Below are 15,433 nucleotides of genomic sequence, written 5' to 3'. Positions count from 1 at the left end.
TTTGTACCCTATGTTTATTTTGAGAATCATATTAGATTTGGGCCCTATGTCAATTTTTGGCCCTAATTCGAATTTGGGCCCTATGTCAAATTTGGACGATATCGATTCGGTTCAACGAAGAATAGGCTACATTTTCGCTACCGTTAAAAATTAGGCTAACTTAATTTTGTATGAAATTTTGTAAACACGTAGGCGTGTAAAAAAATCTTTTAAAAGGTTTTATTTTGAAAGTTGTAGGAGCCTTAATTACATTACATACTGTAATACGAAATACTGGAGTTTTTAATTCATAAGAAATGTTTAGAAAAATAATAGGTTATTTATTCCTCCTGAAAACTTCGCTAAATGAAGTTAGCCTAATTCTTAACGTCGTCGAAAAGATAGCCTATTCTTCGAAGAACCCATCGATATATCAATGTTTTACCTATGTAAATTTCGGGCCATGTGTCAATTATGGGCCGTACGTCTCTTTTTGGGCCTTATATTGGCTATCGGCCTTATACCAATTTTGGGTCCTAGGTAGAATGTGGACCCGGTGTCTATTTTGGGCATTATATTAAATTTGGGTCCTATATCAATTTTGGGCCCTTAGTCGAATTTGCACCATATATCACTTTTGGCTCTGGATCAATTTTAGATTCTATGTCGATTTTGGGTCCTATATCAGTTTTGCGCCCTGTATCCATATTGACTCGTACGACGGACCGACGCACAGTGCGGCGAATTAGAAAATTGGAGTTCAAAATGATCCAGAGCCTACAATTTTTATCCGATTTCATCTGTTCCTTTTTGAAATTAAAAAAAATTAAATTCTCAAGTGATCTGTCGAGGCCAATTTTGCAAAAAACGCTCTGTTTGTTATTCAAGTTGAAAAATACAACAACAAAAAACAATTTTTCATATTTGAGATCCCTGTTCTGTATCATTCATTGATATTACCTCAAAAATAGTGAAAAACTGATATATTTACAATCGACTAACAAATCCTGTTAACTTAGATGAAGTTCCTGCAATGCGTTCATTGTTATAAACAAATTTATGAAGAAAATCGATTTTTGATGTACCTTGAAGCCTGGAAGTTCTTTTCATCACGTTTCCCCCGCAAAATCTATTGAAATCAATGTTTTATTAAAATTAAACATTGAAGCATTATTTTTTTTGATTGTTATAAACAAATTTCATTCAAAAATTTAATAATTAAGCGCCTCTAGATATATAAAATACATTTTTTCTGTACAATCCTCAGCTTCGCCTGCAAAAATGAAAACCCCATGATAGAAATGAACAATTAACAATATTTAGCACTGTGATAAGCAATATTGATTAACAAATGCATTAAACGGTCACTCTTTATTATAAAAAATCCATTGTTCTACATGCTTGTTCATTTGATCGCTAAATTAAAGTTCTGATGGATGAAACTAACATTTGGCAATATTTGTCATTGTTATTAACAATTCTTATCAACAAATGAATTTAATAGTTGTTTTCAAATAAGAAAAATTTCTTTTTTGCTGAAATGTTTATTAGATCATAAGAAATAAAACTTCTGCGAAATATACTGACATCGAACAACATTTCTCATTGTTATAAACAATCTTAATCAATTAATTCTTAAAATAGTTCTTTCGTATAGAATAAATCTGTTTTTTGGATTCATTCGGTAATGCTACCTTGAAATGAGGAACCGAATCGTAAAACATCTAAACTCAACATCTTTTTCCAATATTATAAGCAATGAAGATCAAAGAAATCATGAAGCTCCTTCGAGAAATATAAGCGCATCAACTTGGAGTTGGACGTTCAAGGATAAAAAAGATGTAAAAACCCAAATCCCTAAAACTCAAACGACTAAAAATCAAAACATCTGAGCAAACAAATTAAATACTCACATTCAACTCTCTCTGCTCCTCTGAGAAATATAGGCACATAAATTTGAAGTTGCACGTCCAGTGACGAAGATCAGGGTAATTTATAATAATGGGAAATGTAGTTGGAAGTCAGGAGTTTTATTTTTTATGATCTAATAAACATTTGAGCAACAAAGAGATTTTTCCTATTTGAAAGCGACTATAATATACATTTGTTGATAAGAATTGTTAATAACAACGGAAAATATTGTTAAATGTAAGTTTCTTCCATCAGAATTTTAATTTAGTGATCAAATAAAACATTTAAGAAAAAAATGATTTTTTCTATCAAAAAGTGACCATTTAATGAATTTGTTAATCAATATTGTCTGAATATTGTTTGAATATTGTCTGAATATTGGTGAATATTGTTGATTATCCATTTCTTTCATTAAATGTTAATTTTTTCAGCCAAAACTGATGATTTCGTAGAAAAAAATTCATTTTATATATCCAGAGGCGCTCATTGATTAAATTAGTTTATAAAAATCAAAAAACTAATACTTCAATGTTTGATGTCAATGAAATATTAATTTTAACGATTTCGTGGTTTCTGTCCGGGGCTACGAAACTAGAAAATGAATCAATTGCAGCTGTAGTTCGTTTCTTCTATACGTAAAAAATATATTTAAGAAAATGATAATAATTTACAAAAAATAAATCAATACTGAAAATTTTTATGTTCAAAATTGAAGAATTTTCGATTGCACGTCTATAAAATTAAATAATGTTTAATTTGAAATCTTCTGAAGAGAATATTTTTTAAATTTTAATTTACAAAATTGAACTATTCCAAAAAAAAGGCACACAAAATTGCATAATTTCCTATTTTAAAGATAAAATAGTAAAGGATCTTGAAATATAAATATTAGAAATTAAAGAATTTTTAATCGTGAGTCGTTAAAACTCGACTATTAATTTCCAAAATTTAAGAATTGTTATTTAAGCATCTTTGAAATTGAAGAGTTTACAATTAAAACACTTCAAAATTGGGTAAATTTGAATAGTAAACTTCTAAAATTGAAGTGTTTTTAATTTTGAAAATTTACAGTAGAAAATTATATATGCTTCAAGTTTTGCAATTAAAAATGGTGTAATTTTGATTCTTTCTATTCGAAATTTCTTTAATTTGTTTAATACATTTTCTAACTGAAAGAGTTTTTCTTTTTGGGAATTAAAACTAAAATTAAATATTCACAAAAAAGTTCAAAATTACACACCTTTTAAACATAAATCTTGACAATTTAATAATTTGAAATTCTATGCTTTCAACATTCAGTCCAGTACATTTTTAAAATTGAAGAGTTTTGAGTTTTAAAAACTTACTATTAAAATATGCAAGTTTTAAGTTTATAATTTAAAAATCTGTAGTTTTGTTGTTTTTTTATCAGAAGTTTCTTCAATTTGGACAAACAAGAATTGAAAATTTGACTTTAGACCTTTAAAATCATTAAAATATAAAAAATTGTATTTATTTAAATCTTCAAAATTAAACTATTAAAAAGCTTTATGATAGACCTATTTTGGAAAGATGTTTTAAATGTTTTGAGTTTAAACTATAAATGAAAATTGTATGTAAGCCAATGAAGCTGCTTTAATATTTATTTATTTTATGATTATCCATTATATTTTACAGTACTTCAAATTAAACCATATATTTTAATTTGCAAGTTTAAATATTGCGCTATTTTGTCTAGTTTAAAAATAAAAACTTTAGGTTCAAAAACATAAAATTGAAAAAAATTATTTCTGCATCCCTATATAATGTTTAAACATTAAATACAATTTTCTTCATTATGAAATCCTGAAATTTATGAATCTTGATTAAAAATGAGGTGAAATCAAATCTACGTGTCAAGGTGGGTTTAAGAACAATAAAATCGGAAAGGCTTTTTTATGTATCCCTATTGTCACTGAGTTCACATACGTTGATGATAGTGAGTCTTGCGTAAAAGCTGTGTGTGATGCTAGGAAAAGTTAATTTAAGTTAATTACGTTTTACATCGAGTGTTTAGAGAAATTTCTTTCTTGGCAATCACGTTGATCGTCCGGCAATTAGGGATAATTGTCAACGTCGATTAATCAGACTGAACATAAAATATACTACTGACTCGATCAAATTTGCATCTTATAAAGATTTTCTTTCACCACCAATTACATTTAACTTGACTGCAGATTAAGAATTTAAATAAGCTTTCTCATGAATTCTCCAGAATCTCTTACCTGAATCCGAATTCTTAATTCCCAATCCTGAGATGATAATAAGCAGTAATTGCTTTTAAAAGACACTTCTTTCAGAAGTCCAAATGAACTTACTTAAAATTATAAAAATGTTTTTTTTACTGATATTATATTTTACCTGTATCCATTTCTTTAAAATCCGTTTGAGATACAGCTTCCTCTCTAGCTATTCTCAACTGGATGCAATGGTTTATCATCTGTAATAATAGAATAAAAAATACAATTAATTAATTCTGAAATTAATAAAAACAATTTTAAATGAGCCAATTTTTCTATTAAAAGTACCTGAAGTTTCTGATGAAGTAGACATGTGTGAACGCAATCAGGAGTTCCTGGAGTCAAACTGAAATACAAATAAATAAAAATTTTAATAAATTTCTTTTTGAGATACTGCACGTACCAATCTTGATAAGAAGGGCGATAGAATTACAAAAATTCATATTAATAACAAATTAAACTATCCAGTTAAAATTCAAATCACAGAAGCATGTTGAACCCATTTCCATATCATCTGGACATTACAAATATTATATCGTAACCGTCACGCGTAAGGTTTTAATTTAAGTGTGCTGCTTTCCCCTTACAGAGATATGCAAATTTTATTTTTCATGATACAATAAAGTAATTTTTAATAAATTATGCTTCGCTAATTTAAATTGTGTAAAACGAACTATAAATTTTTATTTATAATTCTATTAGATCATACGATACTTATTTATAACCTTGAATTTTGTTTTCATACATTTTCAGATTTTAAAATCAACTTTAAATGCACTAGTACCAGTTTTCTTATACGTATTACAAATTTTTAAAATGTTCAAAATTTTCAACCCACAAAAATTGAAACAATTCACGAGATTCTTGTCTTTTAATTAACAGACAGTTTTTCCCTCTTCCGAGGAATCGAAAAATGGAAAAAGAACTTCTGGTAGATTTATTTGAAAGAAATAATATTGCTTTTAGAATTTTTCCCATATCTCGCGTCATTTTTGAGAAGAAATAAAAATTTTAATTAAAGGAAAAACGATCATTTTGTTATTTACCAACACTTTAATACTTATTGTTTCAAATTTGAAATCAATGAGGTCACCCATCATAATCAAAAAGAAAAGTGAATTTTTTTGAAAACATTTAGAAAAATACAAAAATATTCGAGTGGTTGATAACTCTTACAAACCGGTATACAAGGCTTTGTGAAATATTCAAAATTTTTGAAAAATCCCTACAATCTTTTAAAGCTTTATACAATTCTTTGAAATTTTGAATTGCTTGAAATATTTGTAAAATCTAAAATCTTTCTAACACATTAAAAATCTATGTGAAATTATATTTGAGGGGAAAAAGTAGACGCACAAAAGAAAGTCTTAGGGTGAACGGACCTCAAAGCCACAAAGCCAACAATTAGTATCATTTGAAATCTTGAAAATCTTAAAAAAAAAATATGTAAAGCTCTCCACTCGGTCAAATTAGTGTCGAAAGTCTTTTGTTTTATATGTCAATCACTCCAATCACACTCTTCATAACGAATTTCTTATAAACTATTAGTCGCCACAGTTGTCTGTCCTGGCAGTGGCAAACCGCTTTAGCTTCCTTCACGTTCGTGCATTTCCTCATTCAAGCTCTTGTGTTTCTATGGCTTCTTATGTCTCTTCGAATTAGGGTCTCATTTATGCATTCTAACCATTTTTTGTTTGGTCTACCTCTGGCCACGCTGCCATTTACATAAAACTCTCGCTTTTAGTCAAGTGTCAGGGGTTGCCTTCAAATGACCTTGGACTGATTTCGGGGAGATAGAAACGTAAACAGCGAAGGCCGCCTGATTCGTTTTATCGCACATATTGCGCAAGAACTTCCCGCCAATCACGGTAATTTTACTTTTTTTGCATAAGTCTAGCCTACTGCCGAACAAAATAAAAAGATACATAAGTGATATTGCCGCTTAGGGTTATTTTCTTAAACTTGGAAATTAAGAAGTCGACCTAAACGGCAATATCACTTATGTATCTTTTTAGTTTGTACGGCAATCTAGGTCTCACTGCCGTACAGCACAGTAGGTGTAAATACAGAATTATATATTTCTATTTTAGTTTTATTTGTTATATTCCTACTTTTGATAATGGCTCCTACACTGCCGGTAACCTTCCTACTAACGCTTCTGTGCCTATCTAGTATCTACCAAGATACACATACTTATCAACTTGTTCTATCCTCTCATCGTGTAAGACAATGTTGCATACTGTTTTTCGCTCTTTTCTGCAAACACAATATTTTTTTGTTTTGTTCACGTTAATTTTAATACCTAAGTTCTCCATGCTAGTATTCAGTCTACTTAAGATTCTCCGCAAGCCTTCGATTGACTCTGCGAGAACAACCTTATCATCTGAAAAAAGGCTAACCCACGCACCTTCACTGTCCCAAGATCTACAACTTCTTCGTATAAGAGGGCCTTTCTTAGACACTTGACCATGAAAATAATAAATAGCCATGAGGACATAACGCATCTTTTCCTAACACCTTTCATAATATTAAACCAGTCACTCAGTTGCTCATTTACTTTTACACTTACTTTCCTAACTACACAATACTGTTTTTATTTCTTGTAGGAGTCATCCATTAACTCCGTGCTCTTTCAGGACTTTCCTACAGTTTACTTCTGTCCTGCTTGTCAAACGCTTTTTCTATGTCAACAAATGCACAGAATACTTTTAATCTTTCGAAACGTTAGAAATCTTTGTGAAATCTCTTAAGATGTTTAACAATATTTGAGATCTTTATAATTATCAAAATGCTTGAAATCAATCTATTGAATTTTTTAAAACCATTGTGAAATCTTTAACCGAAATTGTTGTAAATTTTTTTAGAAACTTTGTGAAACCTTTTGAAATCTTTGAAATCTGTGTGATCATTGCAAATGTTTTCAAATCATTGTTAAATTTTTCAAAATTTTCTGAAATCATTGTGAGATCTTTGCAAAACCTTATTTTGAATGGTATGAAGTATTTTGAAATCTTTGCGACCTTTGCGAAGTTTTTTTAACTCTTTTAAGACCCTCTGACATGTTTAAAAGTAATCTGAAATCATTGAAAAATCTTTCAAATTTTTCTGATATTTTGGGGAAACCCATTGAATTCTTAAAAATCTTTGTCTAATCCTTGAACTCTTTTGAGTTATTTGCTAAATCTATCTAGAAGATTTTACAAACTTCAAAATATTTGTCAAAACATTGACTTTTTTAAAATTTTTTTGAAAGCTTTAAAATTGTTGAAGTGTTGAAATTCTTCTGAAATCTTTTGAATCATTGTGAAACATTACAAAACTTTCTAAAATGTTTGTAAAACATAGAAATCTGCGAAAGCTTTGTGAGCTCTTTGAACTCTTTCAGATTTTTGTGAAATCTTTGTCAAATAACTTGTAATCTTCTGAAATGTTTGAAACTATTGTGAAATCTTTCAAACATTTCTAAAATCTGTGTCAAACCTTTTAAAATCAGTATAAAATCTTTGTAAAATCTTTGTAATTTTTGAGATATTTGCGAAATGTTTTGAATCTTTTTGAATGTTTTGAAATCTTGGAACTCTTTAAGATCTCTGCGAAATTTTGAAAGTCTTTTCAAGTATTTTTGAAATCTAGTAGATCTTCGAAATCTTTTCAAACCTTTAAAGCCCTCGAGAAAATCTTTCTGAAATCTATGAAATCTTTGTGAACTTTCTGAGACATTTGCAAAATCTTTGAAATCTTTCTAAAATCTTCAAAAGTCTTTAAAACCTTTGTCAAAATCTTTGAAATCTTTCTCAAATTTATTAAATCTTTGTGAAATATTTTAAATCTTTGATATATCTGTGGAATCTTTGAAATCTTTGTGTCTTACAAATCTTTGTGAAATCTTCAAATCTGGTGTACACTCAAAAGTCGAGTGGTTAACAATACTCAACAACACTATCTATCTCAGTGGAAAAAATTTGCTTTTGGTCTGGCAGCATAATGAGTTTTAATAAATCCTATATTCAGCCTTTAATAATATATGATATTTGCGATTAGTATTCTATAGTATTCTATAGTAGAGCATTGTATAATACCGTGTTTATAATTAAACTTTAACAATACTATTTTTTAAACAGAATTAAAAACTCTAATTTTGGACCTTTTATTAAATCTCTGACTAATTCTGAATTACAGAAAAATGCAAATTTGACTGGAAAGGTAGTAGAGTTTGTAGTCGATTATCACATTCGATTCGGTGTGATCCGCTATGCGGAAAAGAGTCATCTCTTTGAAGAAGCGAAACCCACGTGGTTCAACACTATAGGCGGCAAAGAAGCGGTTTAAAGTTAAGAGGAATTCGAGTGAACAGGTTCCTCAGGGTCGTTCTCGAGATACGGGCCATTGCTTCTTTTAACTGGATTGTCTGCGTCCCAACACACACACACACACATACACATGCACACACCCTTTTTTATATCGAATTATATTATTCCACATTCTTACCACCTTTTATACTTCCAAATTCATTTTGGAACTAATCCCAGAAAAACTCAAAGCGCTTTTCTAGCAAGGGTCAGTTTATCTCTTCTTTCAATTAAAAAAAAGTTTAAAAATTTGAGCTAAAATTAAATATTGAGGTCTGAGAGCAAGAAAATAAAAGAGTCATCAGTTTGTTTTTAAATTTATATCAATATAATTTTCCTAAGATTATTGAAAAAATGCACAAAAAAATTAAATATTTCAGATAAGTCGAAAAAATCTAGAAAATTAAAAAATATATATAGAACTTTTAGAGAACTTTAGAAAATATTAGAAAAAAATTTGATTTAGTTTAAAAGATATTGATGTCTTTTAGACATTTGGAAGAAATTAAAAAATATTTGATAAATTTTCGGAAAAATTTTCAAGTTTAAAAATTCGTTTCATCTTTTTATAACTTCTTAACTTCTTAAATATTCTTTAAAATTGACTCGAATTGTTTCTCAAATTTATAAAAAATTCTGCAAAATTAAAGAAATTGCCTTAAAATCTTCCAGATTTTTATTGACATTTTTGGAAATCTTTTGAAGAAACCTTTATGCATATTCTCTTAACATTTATTTATAAAATAAAAAATCATTTTAACTTTTCCTAGAAACCTAGAGATAACTTTTCATTTTTGTATTCTTTCAACAGATTTGAAAATCTATGATTTTTAAATAATTTTTTGAAATATTCACATCAATAATCAATCAATAAAATTTGGTTGTTACCGATACTGATAATTTTTTTTCAGTGGCAGGCAAACATGTATTGGCAATCAAGAAACTTTGGCTGATTAGTAATAATATATCGAATAATATAGAACAGTAATACAGTTTTCTCCAATTTCTTTTCACATTTTTCCTAAAATATATTTCTGTTTCAAAAATATCATTTTCCGGGGAAGCTCATATATTTCTTGGGGACATCCTTAATAAATTTATTGAATCATCTTACAGATAATAAAAAAATTACAAATTAATTTAGTTTATTTCTTTACTTATCATAAACAAATTATAATGGATAAAACTGGTATCTGCGGAATTTAGGGCTTTTTAGTGCATTCATACATTAATTTCTTCTTTAGGATATATGACAAGAACAATTATTTACAACCTATTATTACAAGAAAATTGCCATTTCTCTGAAAAATGTTAACAAAAATGTACTTATTTCGTATTTTTGAAAATAGACTATTTTTCTGTGAACCATTTATTATCCTCTCAAGAATAGCATCTTGATACATGAAATTTCCATTCAACAACATTTTTGATTGTTCTCTACAATTATTATATAAAAAATCATGTTTTTGAACATATAATATTTTACTTTGTTTCTTTGTTTAATTTAAAAAATAATATTATGACCAACAAAATTACCATTTTTTAAATTCTTAAGATAAGAATAAGCGCTTACCGCAAAACGAATATGGCTTAATAATATAATAATAAATAATATGTCGCCGAGAAGAAGAACTTTATAAGTAAAAGAAGTTTAAGCTGTGAATATTGATTTTATTTTGTCGACCAGGGTAATTAATGAATTCATTTCGGGGCCCGGATTTAAACAGGGAACGCCAATATTCACGAGTGAAGCGTCAACCGCAATGAAGCCACCGAGGCGAAATATTGCGTTTAACTCATCAACAAATGCAGTAGATCGTTCTTAAATACTTTTTTTATTTTTTGAATCAAGGCCAAATTATACTGTTTAAATCAGAACTAAGGGCACGAATAAATTTTACGTGATTTCTGGAAATTTGTGCGAAGCTAAAACTAAAAGATTCGTCGCATGCATTAATTTGTTATCATAATCATTATTGTTTTAAAATAAAGGTCAAGAATAAATTTGATTTCTTTCGAAATTCGGCCTGTAAAAGACAACATTTTTTATCGATATTAAAAGAGTTACAAATCGCTGAACTCGATGGTATACACATTTTAAAAATTTGACCCTCGTAAATATATGTCTTATTCGAGGTCTTAATGGAAAAATTTCTTTCATAAATTTACATCCAATAGGACTTTACCGAAGTTTGTGTCTGATCGAAAAACTTCAGAAATATTGCCCCATACCTACTCTCCTTTTAAAATTTTAAAAATAAAACATTATCTTCTAATTATGATAATATTATTAAAGAATTATTCGCTCTCTATTAATTCATTAATTCATTGATATATGAATATGACATGAAAGCTTTATTAAATAACATTGCTTCACAAAAATGGTCAAATTCAAACAATAATAAAATTGTATGCTTGTTTTAATTCTGTTCAATGTCCAATTAAGAGATTCTCAAATTTATGTACATGTATATAAATATAATATATATATATATATAGATAGCAGCTTTAAAAAATATACGATGTTTATCTTTACAAGCAGAAGGGGGGGGGGGGGTATTTCGCCTGTATATAAAGCGATATAAGAAAGTGATCTCGAAATCAGTCAACATGGTATTCGTAAGAACTTTTATTTTATTCTTCCTAATAGTGTGCATTATAGAACTTTCTCAGGCCAAAGAATGGGTACCGAAGAAACCGATAGAAGTTGTAACACCAAAAATACCAGTTTGTGACCCTAAAAGGAAAACACCAAATTGTAGATAGTTTTTGGCTTTTCGACTGCAGTAGTAAGTAAAAAATTTTAAGTCTTTTTATTTTTAATATACCATTATTTATGCATTTATGCATAATTTTAAAACCATGTTTTTAAAGCTAAGTTAGAAAGAAATTATACTTCGAATTTTGATAAATTATCGAATTATGAGTAATTATCTTATTATAAGTTATTTAATGAATTTAAAGTTGGTATATTATAAAATATAAAGTCAGCTGACTCAGCTTAAAAGAGAATATAATATAATGATGGTTTAATATACAAATAAGAAAGATATGTCTTTATAAAACTATGCTTCTATTTTTATATACCATTGTATTGTATAAGAGTGTATAATAACATTTATTTTTCAGAATCAATTGGCACCTTTCTTGTACCTCTCTTCACATATTGAATGAATTTAAGCTGTTGGAATCGAATGGAACAACCGTTAAAAAAATCTGTTCTTTATTACTGTATCTTTGAATATCATGATAGCTGATTAGTGTGTCGGCTACTACTAATTTAATTAAAATATACCTAATTATATGCAATCTGATAGTTTTTTTCCATCTCGTTCTTATATATAATATAAATCAATAACTATACCCATTCAATTTTCAAAACTCAATAAAGTATTCTCTGATTTTGAGACCTACATTTTCTGAATCGTTTAAAATTCAGGCTGCACTGTCAATTGTCAAATGATTCTCAAGAAACAGGTCATAATCGTATTTTGTTGTTTTAAGTAAAATATAACCTACGCTTCAAAATTGAAAAAATACATTTTCCTTCTCACTTACAGGTGAAATGACTTTACTATTGTAATATACGAAAAATGTATCTTAGGAATCGTAAGAATCTGTCGCAAATGGCAATTTTTTTTAAATATATTTTTCTACTCATTGCGTATATTTGGATATCTATTTTTGTAAATTTCCGAAAATATTTAAACTAGCTCTTTCTCAAAAACTACATATTTAACATTTTTTATGCAATATTGCCTTTCTACGAAAATCAAAACTTTAAATTTTTGAGTAAACTGCTAAGAAAAAGGGTAATGTATGTAATACAAATTTGTTAATAATTAAAATCTATACAAAAAGTATTTCACATTTTTTAAAAGGTTTCATTTCATCGACTTAAATATTTACTTTGTTAATCATGGCAGTCTCTACAGTCGACGTCTTCGCTCGCATTGTCGATTTCCTTGAGTTTTTAAAAAAGATCCGTTAAGCATATTTTCTATATGCAGAAGGTATAGAAGATGTATGTAAAGATCACTTATTTCTCAGTAAATTATAGTTTATTTTATTTGTTTGTAATTTTAATGGAAGAAATGTATTTTATTTTTATAACCGTTTAACACACACTAAAATTTAATTGGTATATGTATATTTTGTATTTTTTGTAGTATTTAATAGTATTGTATTATATTTTGTATAATTGTATTTTTTTTATCAAATTTACTCAGTGGTCGATAGAATGCACCCCTTTAAAAAGTGCAAAAGACTTTTTTGTACAAATTTTTACCCTAACCTTCTTTTCAAAAATCAAAAAAAAACTATGCAATTATCTTTTCATGAAATAGAACAAGATTGGTGGCGAGTAACGAACAAAATAATAATATTGCTTACAGGATATTTAGCCACTTTTGAGAAAATTTGTGTAACATTCATAAAACGATTTACGTAAATATCGTATGCCCACACAAAATATGACAAAAAAGTGGCATTTTTGGCACAAAGAGTTTCCGAGGTCGTATTCCGAAATCGAATTTAAAGTAAGGTTGATTTTGTAAGTTAAAACTGATCAATAAATATAATTATTTGTTATTTAAGTTAAAAGATTCGATAAGACCATAACGTTTTATAGTTGTTTGACTGCTCTATTAGTTACTGACATTTCCTCAAAAACAAAAAGAATTAATAAATTTACTATCGGTGAATGTAAATTGACATATAACAGATTAAATTTTGGCACATTTGTATTGATCGCTTGAAAATGCATGCTTTACATCAAAGGCGAAAATCTGTGTAGGAACTAAATCTACAACTTTTAAATAATAACCCTTCGAACTTTTAGAAAATTTGGTGTTGAGTCCACCTATGTTGACGTTATATTTTAAGCAAATTGTACCTACAAAATTGTAAAATTCACAAGATCAAGAACAAATTCTTCTACTCTTTAAATCTTGACCGAGAATCTGAATAAATATTACGAAATTGCTGAGTAATCATTAAAAATGTTCACTAATGCCATGGAAATTTCCGAGAAGTTAAAAATCCGAAATTCGTCACTTTCGTCGTGATTTTATCAGATGCAACGTCAGATCCCAAATCCCCAAATCCCCTTTGCATGCAGCATCTTTTCGAATTTAAAAAATCTAACCATTACATTTTAAATATAATATTATTATGATTTATTCGCTTTTTATAAACAATCAAAAAATAATATGTCCAAATTATTTGTTATACAGAAAAAATGTTCTAAATAAAAAGAAAGAGATCTGGGATTTTAGAGTTTCGGTTCTAACGTTTCATCTGATAAAAATTAACACAAGCGACGAATCTCTTATTTTTAGCATCAGCAAAATTTCCACTCATAGATTACATATTTGATATGATTACTCATCAATCACATAATAATTATTCGTATTCTTGGTCCAAATTTAATGAGTAGAATTTGCTCTTGATATTATGAATTTTATGAAACACTGATCTTTCAAGTGTAAAGATATTTAAATATATAGATTTTTTTCTGATTTGGTCCGTAAGGGCAAATAAAATTATTTTAAAAACAACACCTCTACAAATCTTTGGAGCTTGCCGTAAAGAGTTAAAATTCTTCGAAGTATGAAATTTTAATGGTTTTTTAGAAATATTTATTTGTATTAAAAAATATTTTCTAACAGTCTCGCTATCACGAAAATACTATTAAACTGAAGGACAGAGACATATGCAAAGAATGCTTCCCGTACTGATTTTTTTCACCAGTACCGACAGAGAACACAATTTTAAAAATAGGATATTCTAAGCTTTTGTCCTAGAAATATTTTTTAAAAAATATATAATCTCGTCAAATTTTTCAAAATTATTAAAAAGCTTCTAATTTTTTATTTTTTCGAATTCTTTAAGATAAGTTTTGGTCCATAACTTAATTTTTCTTATATATCTTTGAGAATGTGAAAAAGTTTAAAAATTATAGTATGATTGTAAAGTCTGCAAAATCCTCAAAACCGAATCATTGCTCAACATGTACTAATAAAAATGTGCAATTGAAATCTTCTCTTTTATTAATAATGTTTATAAACATTTATAAACAAATTTCATCATAAAATAAAAATACTCATTTAGAAATATTGGTTTACAAAATTGATGGTGCCGAAATTCGGCAGTTTTGCAAATAATCAGGTTTTCGGCAAAACAATGTGTACCCTTTTTTCGAGATATTTGCTATCATCCCTTTTTTTAGATGGGATTCTAGGTGAAAAAACTCAGTTAAATATTAAATTTACTGCCATTTTCTGATCAAATAAAATATGAAGAATAAGTATTTAAGATAAGATAGCTAAAATTGTCTAGAATTTAATTGATTTAATAACAGGTGAAACCTGAAAGCAACTTTTGTTTTGATCTTGGAATCATTCTACATTTTAATTCTTCAACGATATTTTTAAATGTGAGTCATTCCTTTCATCCTCTTACTAATATCCCACCTGAAACCCACAAAAATACACGAATTATACTTTGCAATGAAATAATAATTTCTATTTTCATATGAAGAGCAAAGTCAATATCTTTTTTTAGAAATGCAATTCTTTAGAATTTCAATCGAGACATTAAGGGTGTTAGTAAAATCAAACTTTGATTTTTTTTAGTAGGTACGGCACTGAGTCAAAATATATTTTTTCCAAAGGATTTGAGAATGAAAGAAAGATAACTTATCGAATATCCGAAGTTTTGTGAGATCCTCAGATCAATAAAATGTTGAAAAATAAAAACTTTTGTTGAGGAAATCATTATTTTCACGACAAATATTAATTTTGCGAAAGAGATAAATTAGCGGGTAGCAGGCGACAGTATTTGAACAGTTAGAATCGTTTGAGAATTTATTTTTTTACTCACAATTCTGGCATCATCAGCAGCGTAGCCAGGATTTTTTTTCGGGGGGGGGGGGGG

At 28.1% G+C, this 15,433-nt stretch overlaps 1 protein-coding gene across 1 annotated transcript in view; it reads right to left on the bottom strand.

The window, feature by feature from the left end:
* The window catches only part of LOC117180825 (rab3 GTPase-activating protein catalytic subunit), a 119,572-nt gene that overhangs the window by 13,268 nt on the left and 90,871 nt on the right, over positions 1-15,433 (bottom strand). Inside the window, exons 7-8 of the mRNA XM_033373347.1 lie at positions 4,437-4,494; positions 4,270-4,348 (exon numbers count right to left, since the gene is read on the bottom strand). Of these exons, the coding sequence (XP_033229238.1) occupies positions 4,270-4,348; positions 4,437-4,494 (137 nt within the window). The remainder of the gene's footprint in view (positions 1-4,269; positions 4,349-4,436; positions 4,495-15,433) is intronic.

This window comes from Belonocnema kinseyi, chromosome 9, assembly GCF_010883055.1.
Source record: "Belonocnema kinseyi isolate 2016_QV_RU_SX_M_011 chromosome 9, B_treatae_v1, whole genome shotgun sequence".
Lineage (NCBI taxonomy): Eukaryota > Metazoa > Arthropoda > Insecta > Hymenoptera > Cynipidae > Belonocnema > Belonocnema kinseyi.
The sequence above is the reverse complement of the archived record's forward strand: the minus strand, read 5'-3'. Positions and strand labels throughout refer to the sequence as shown.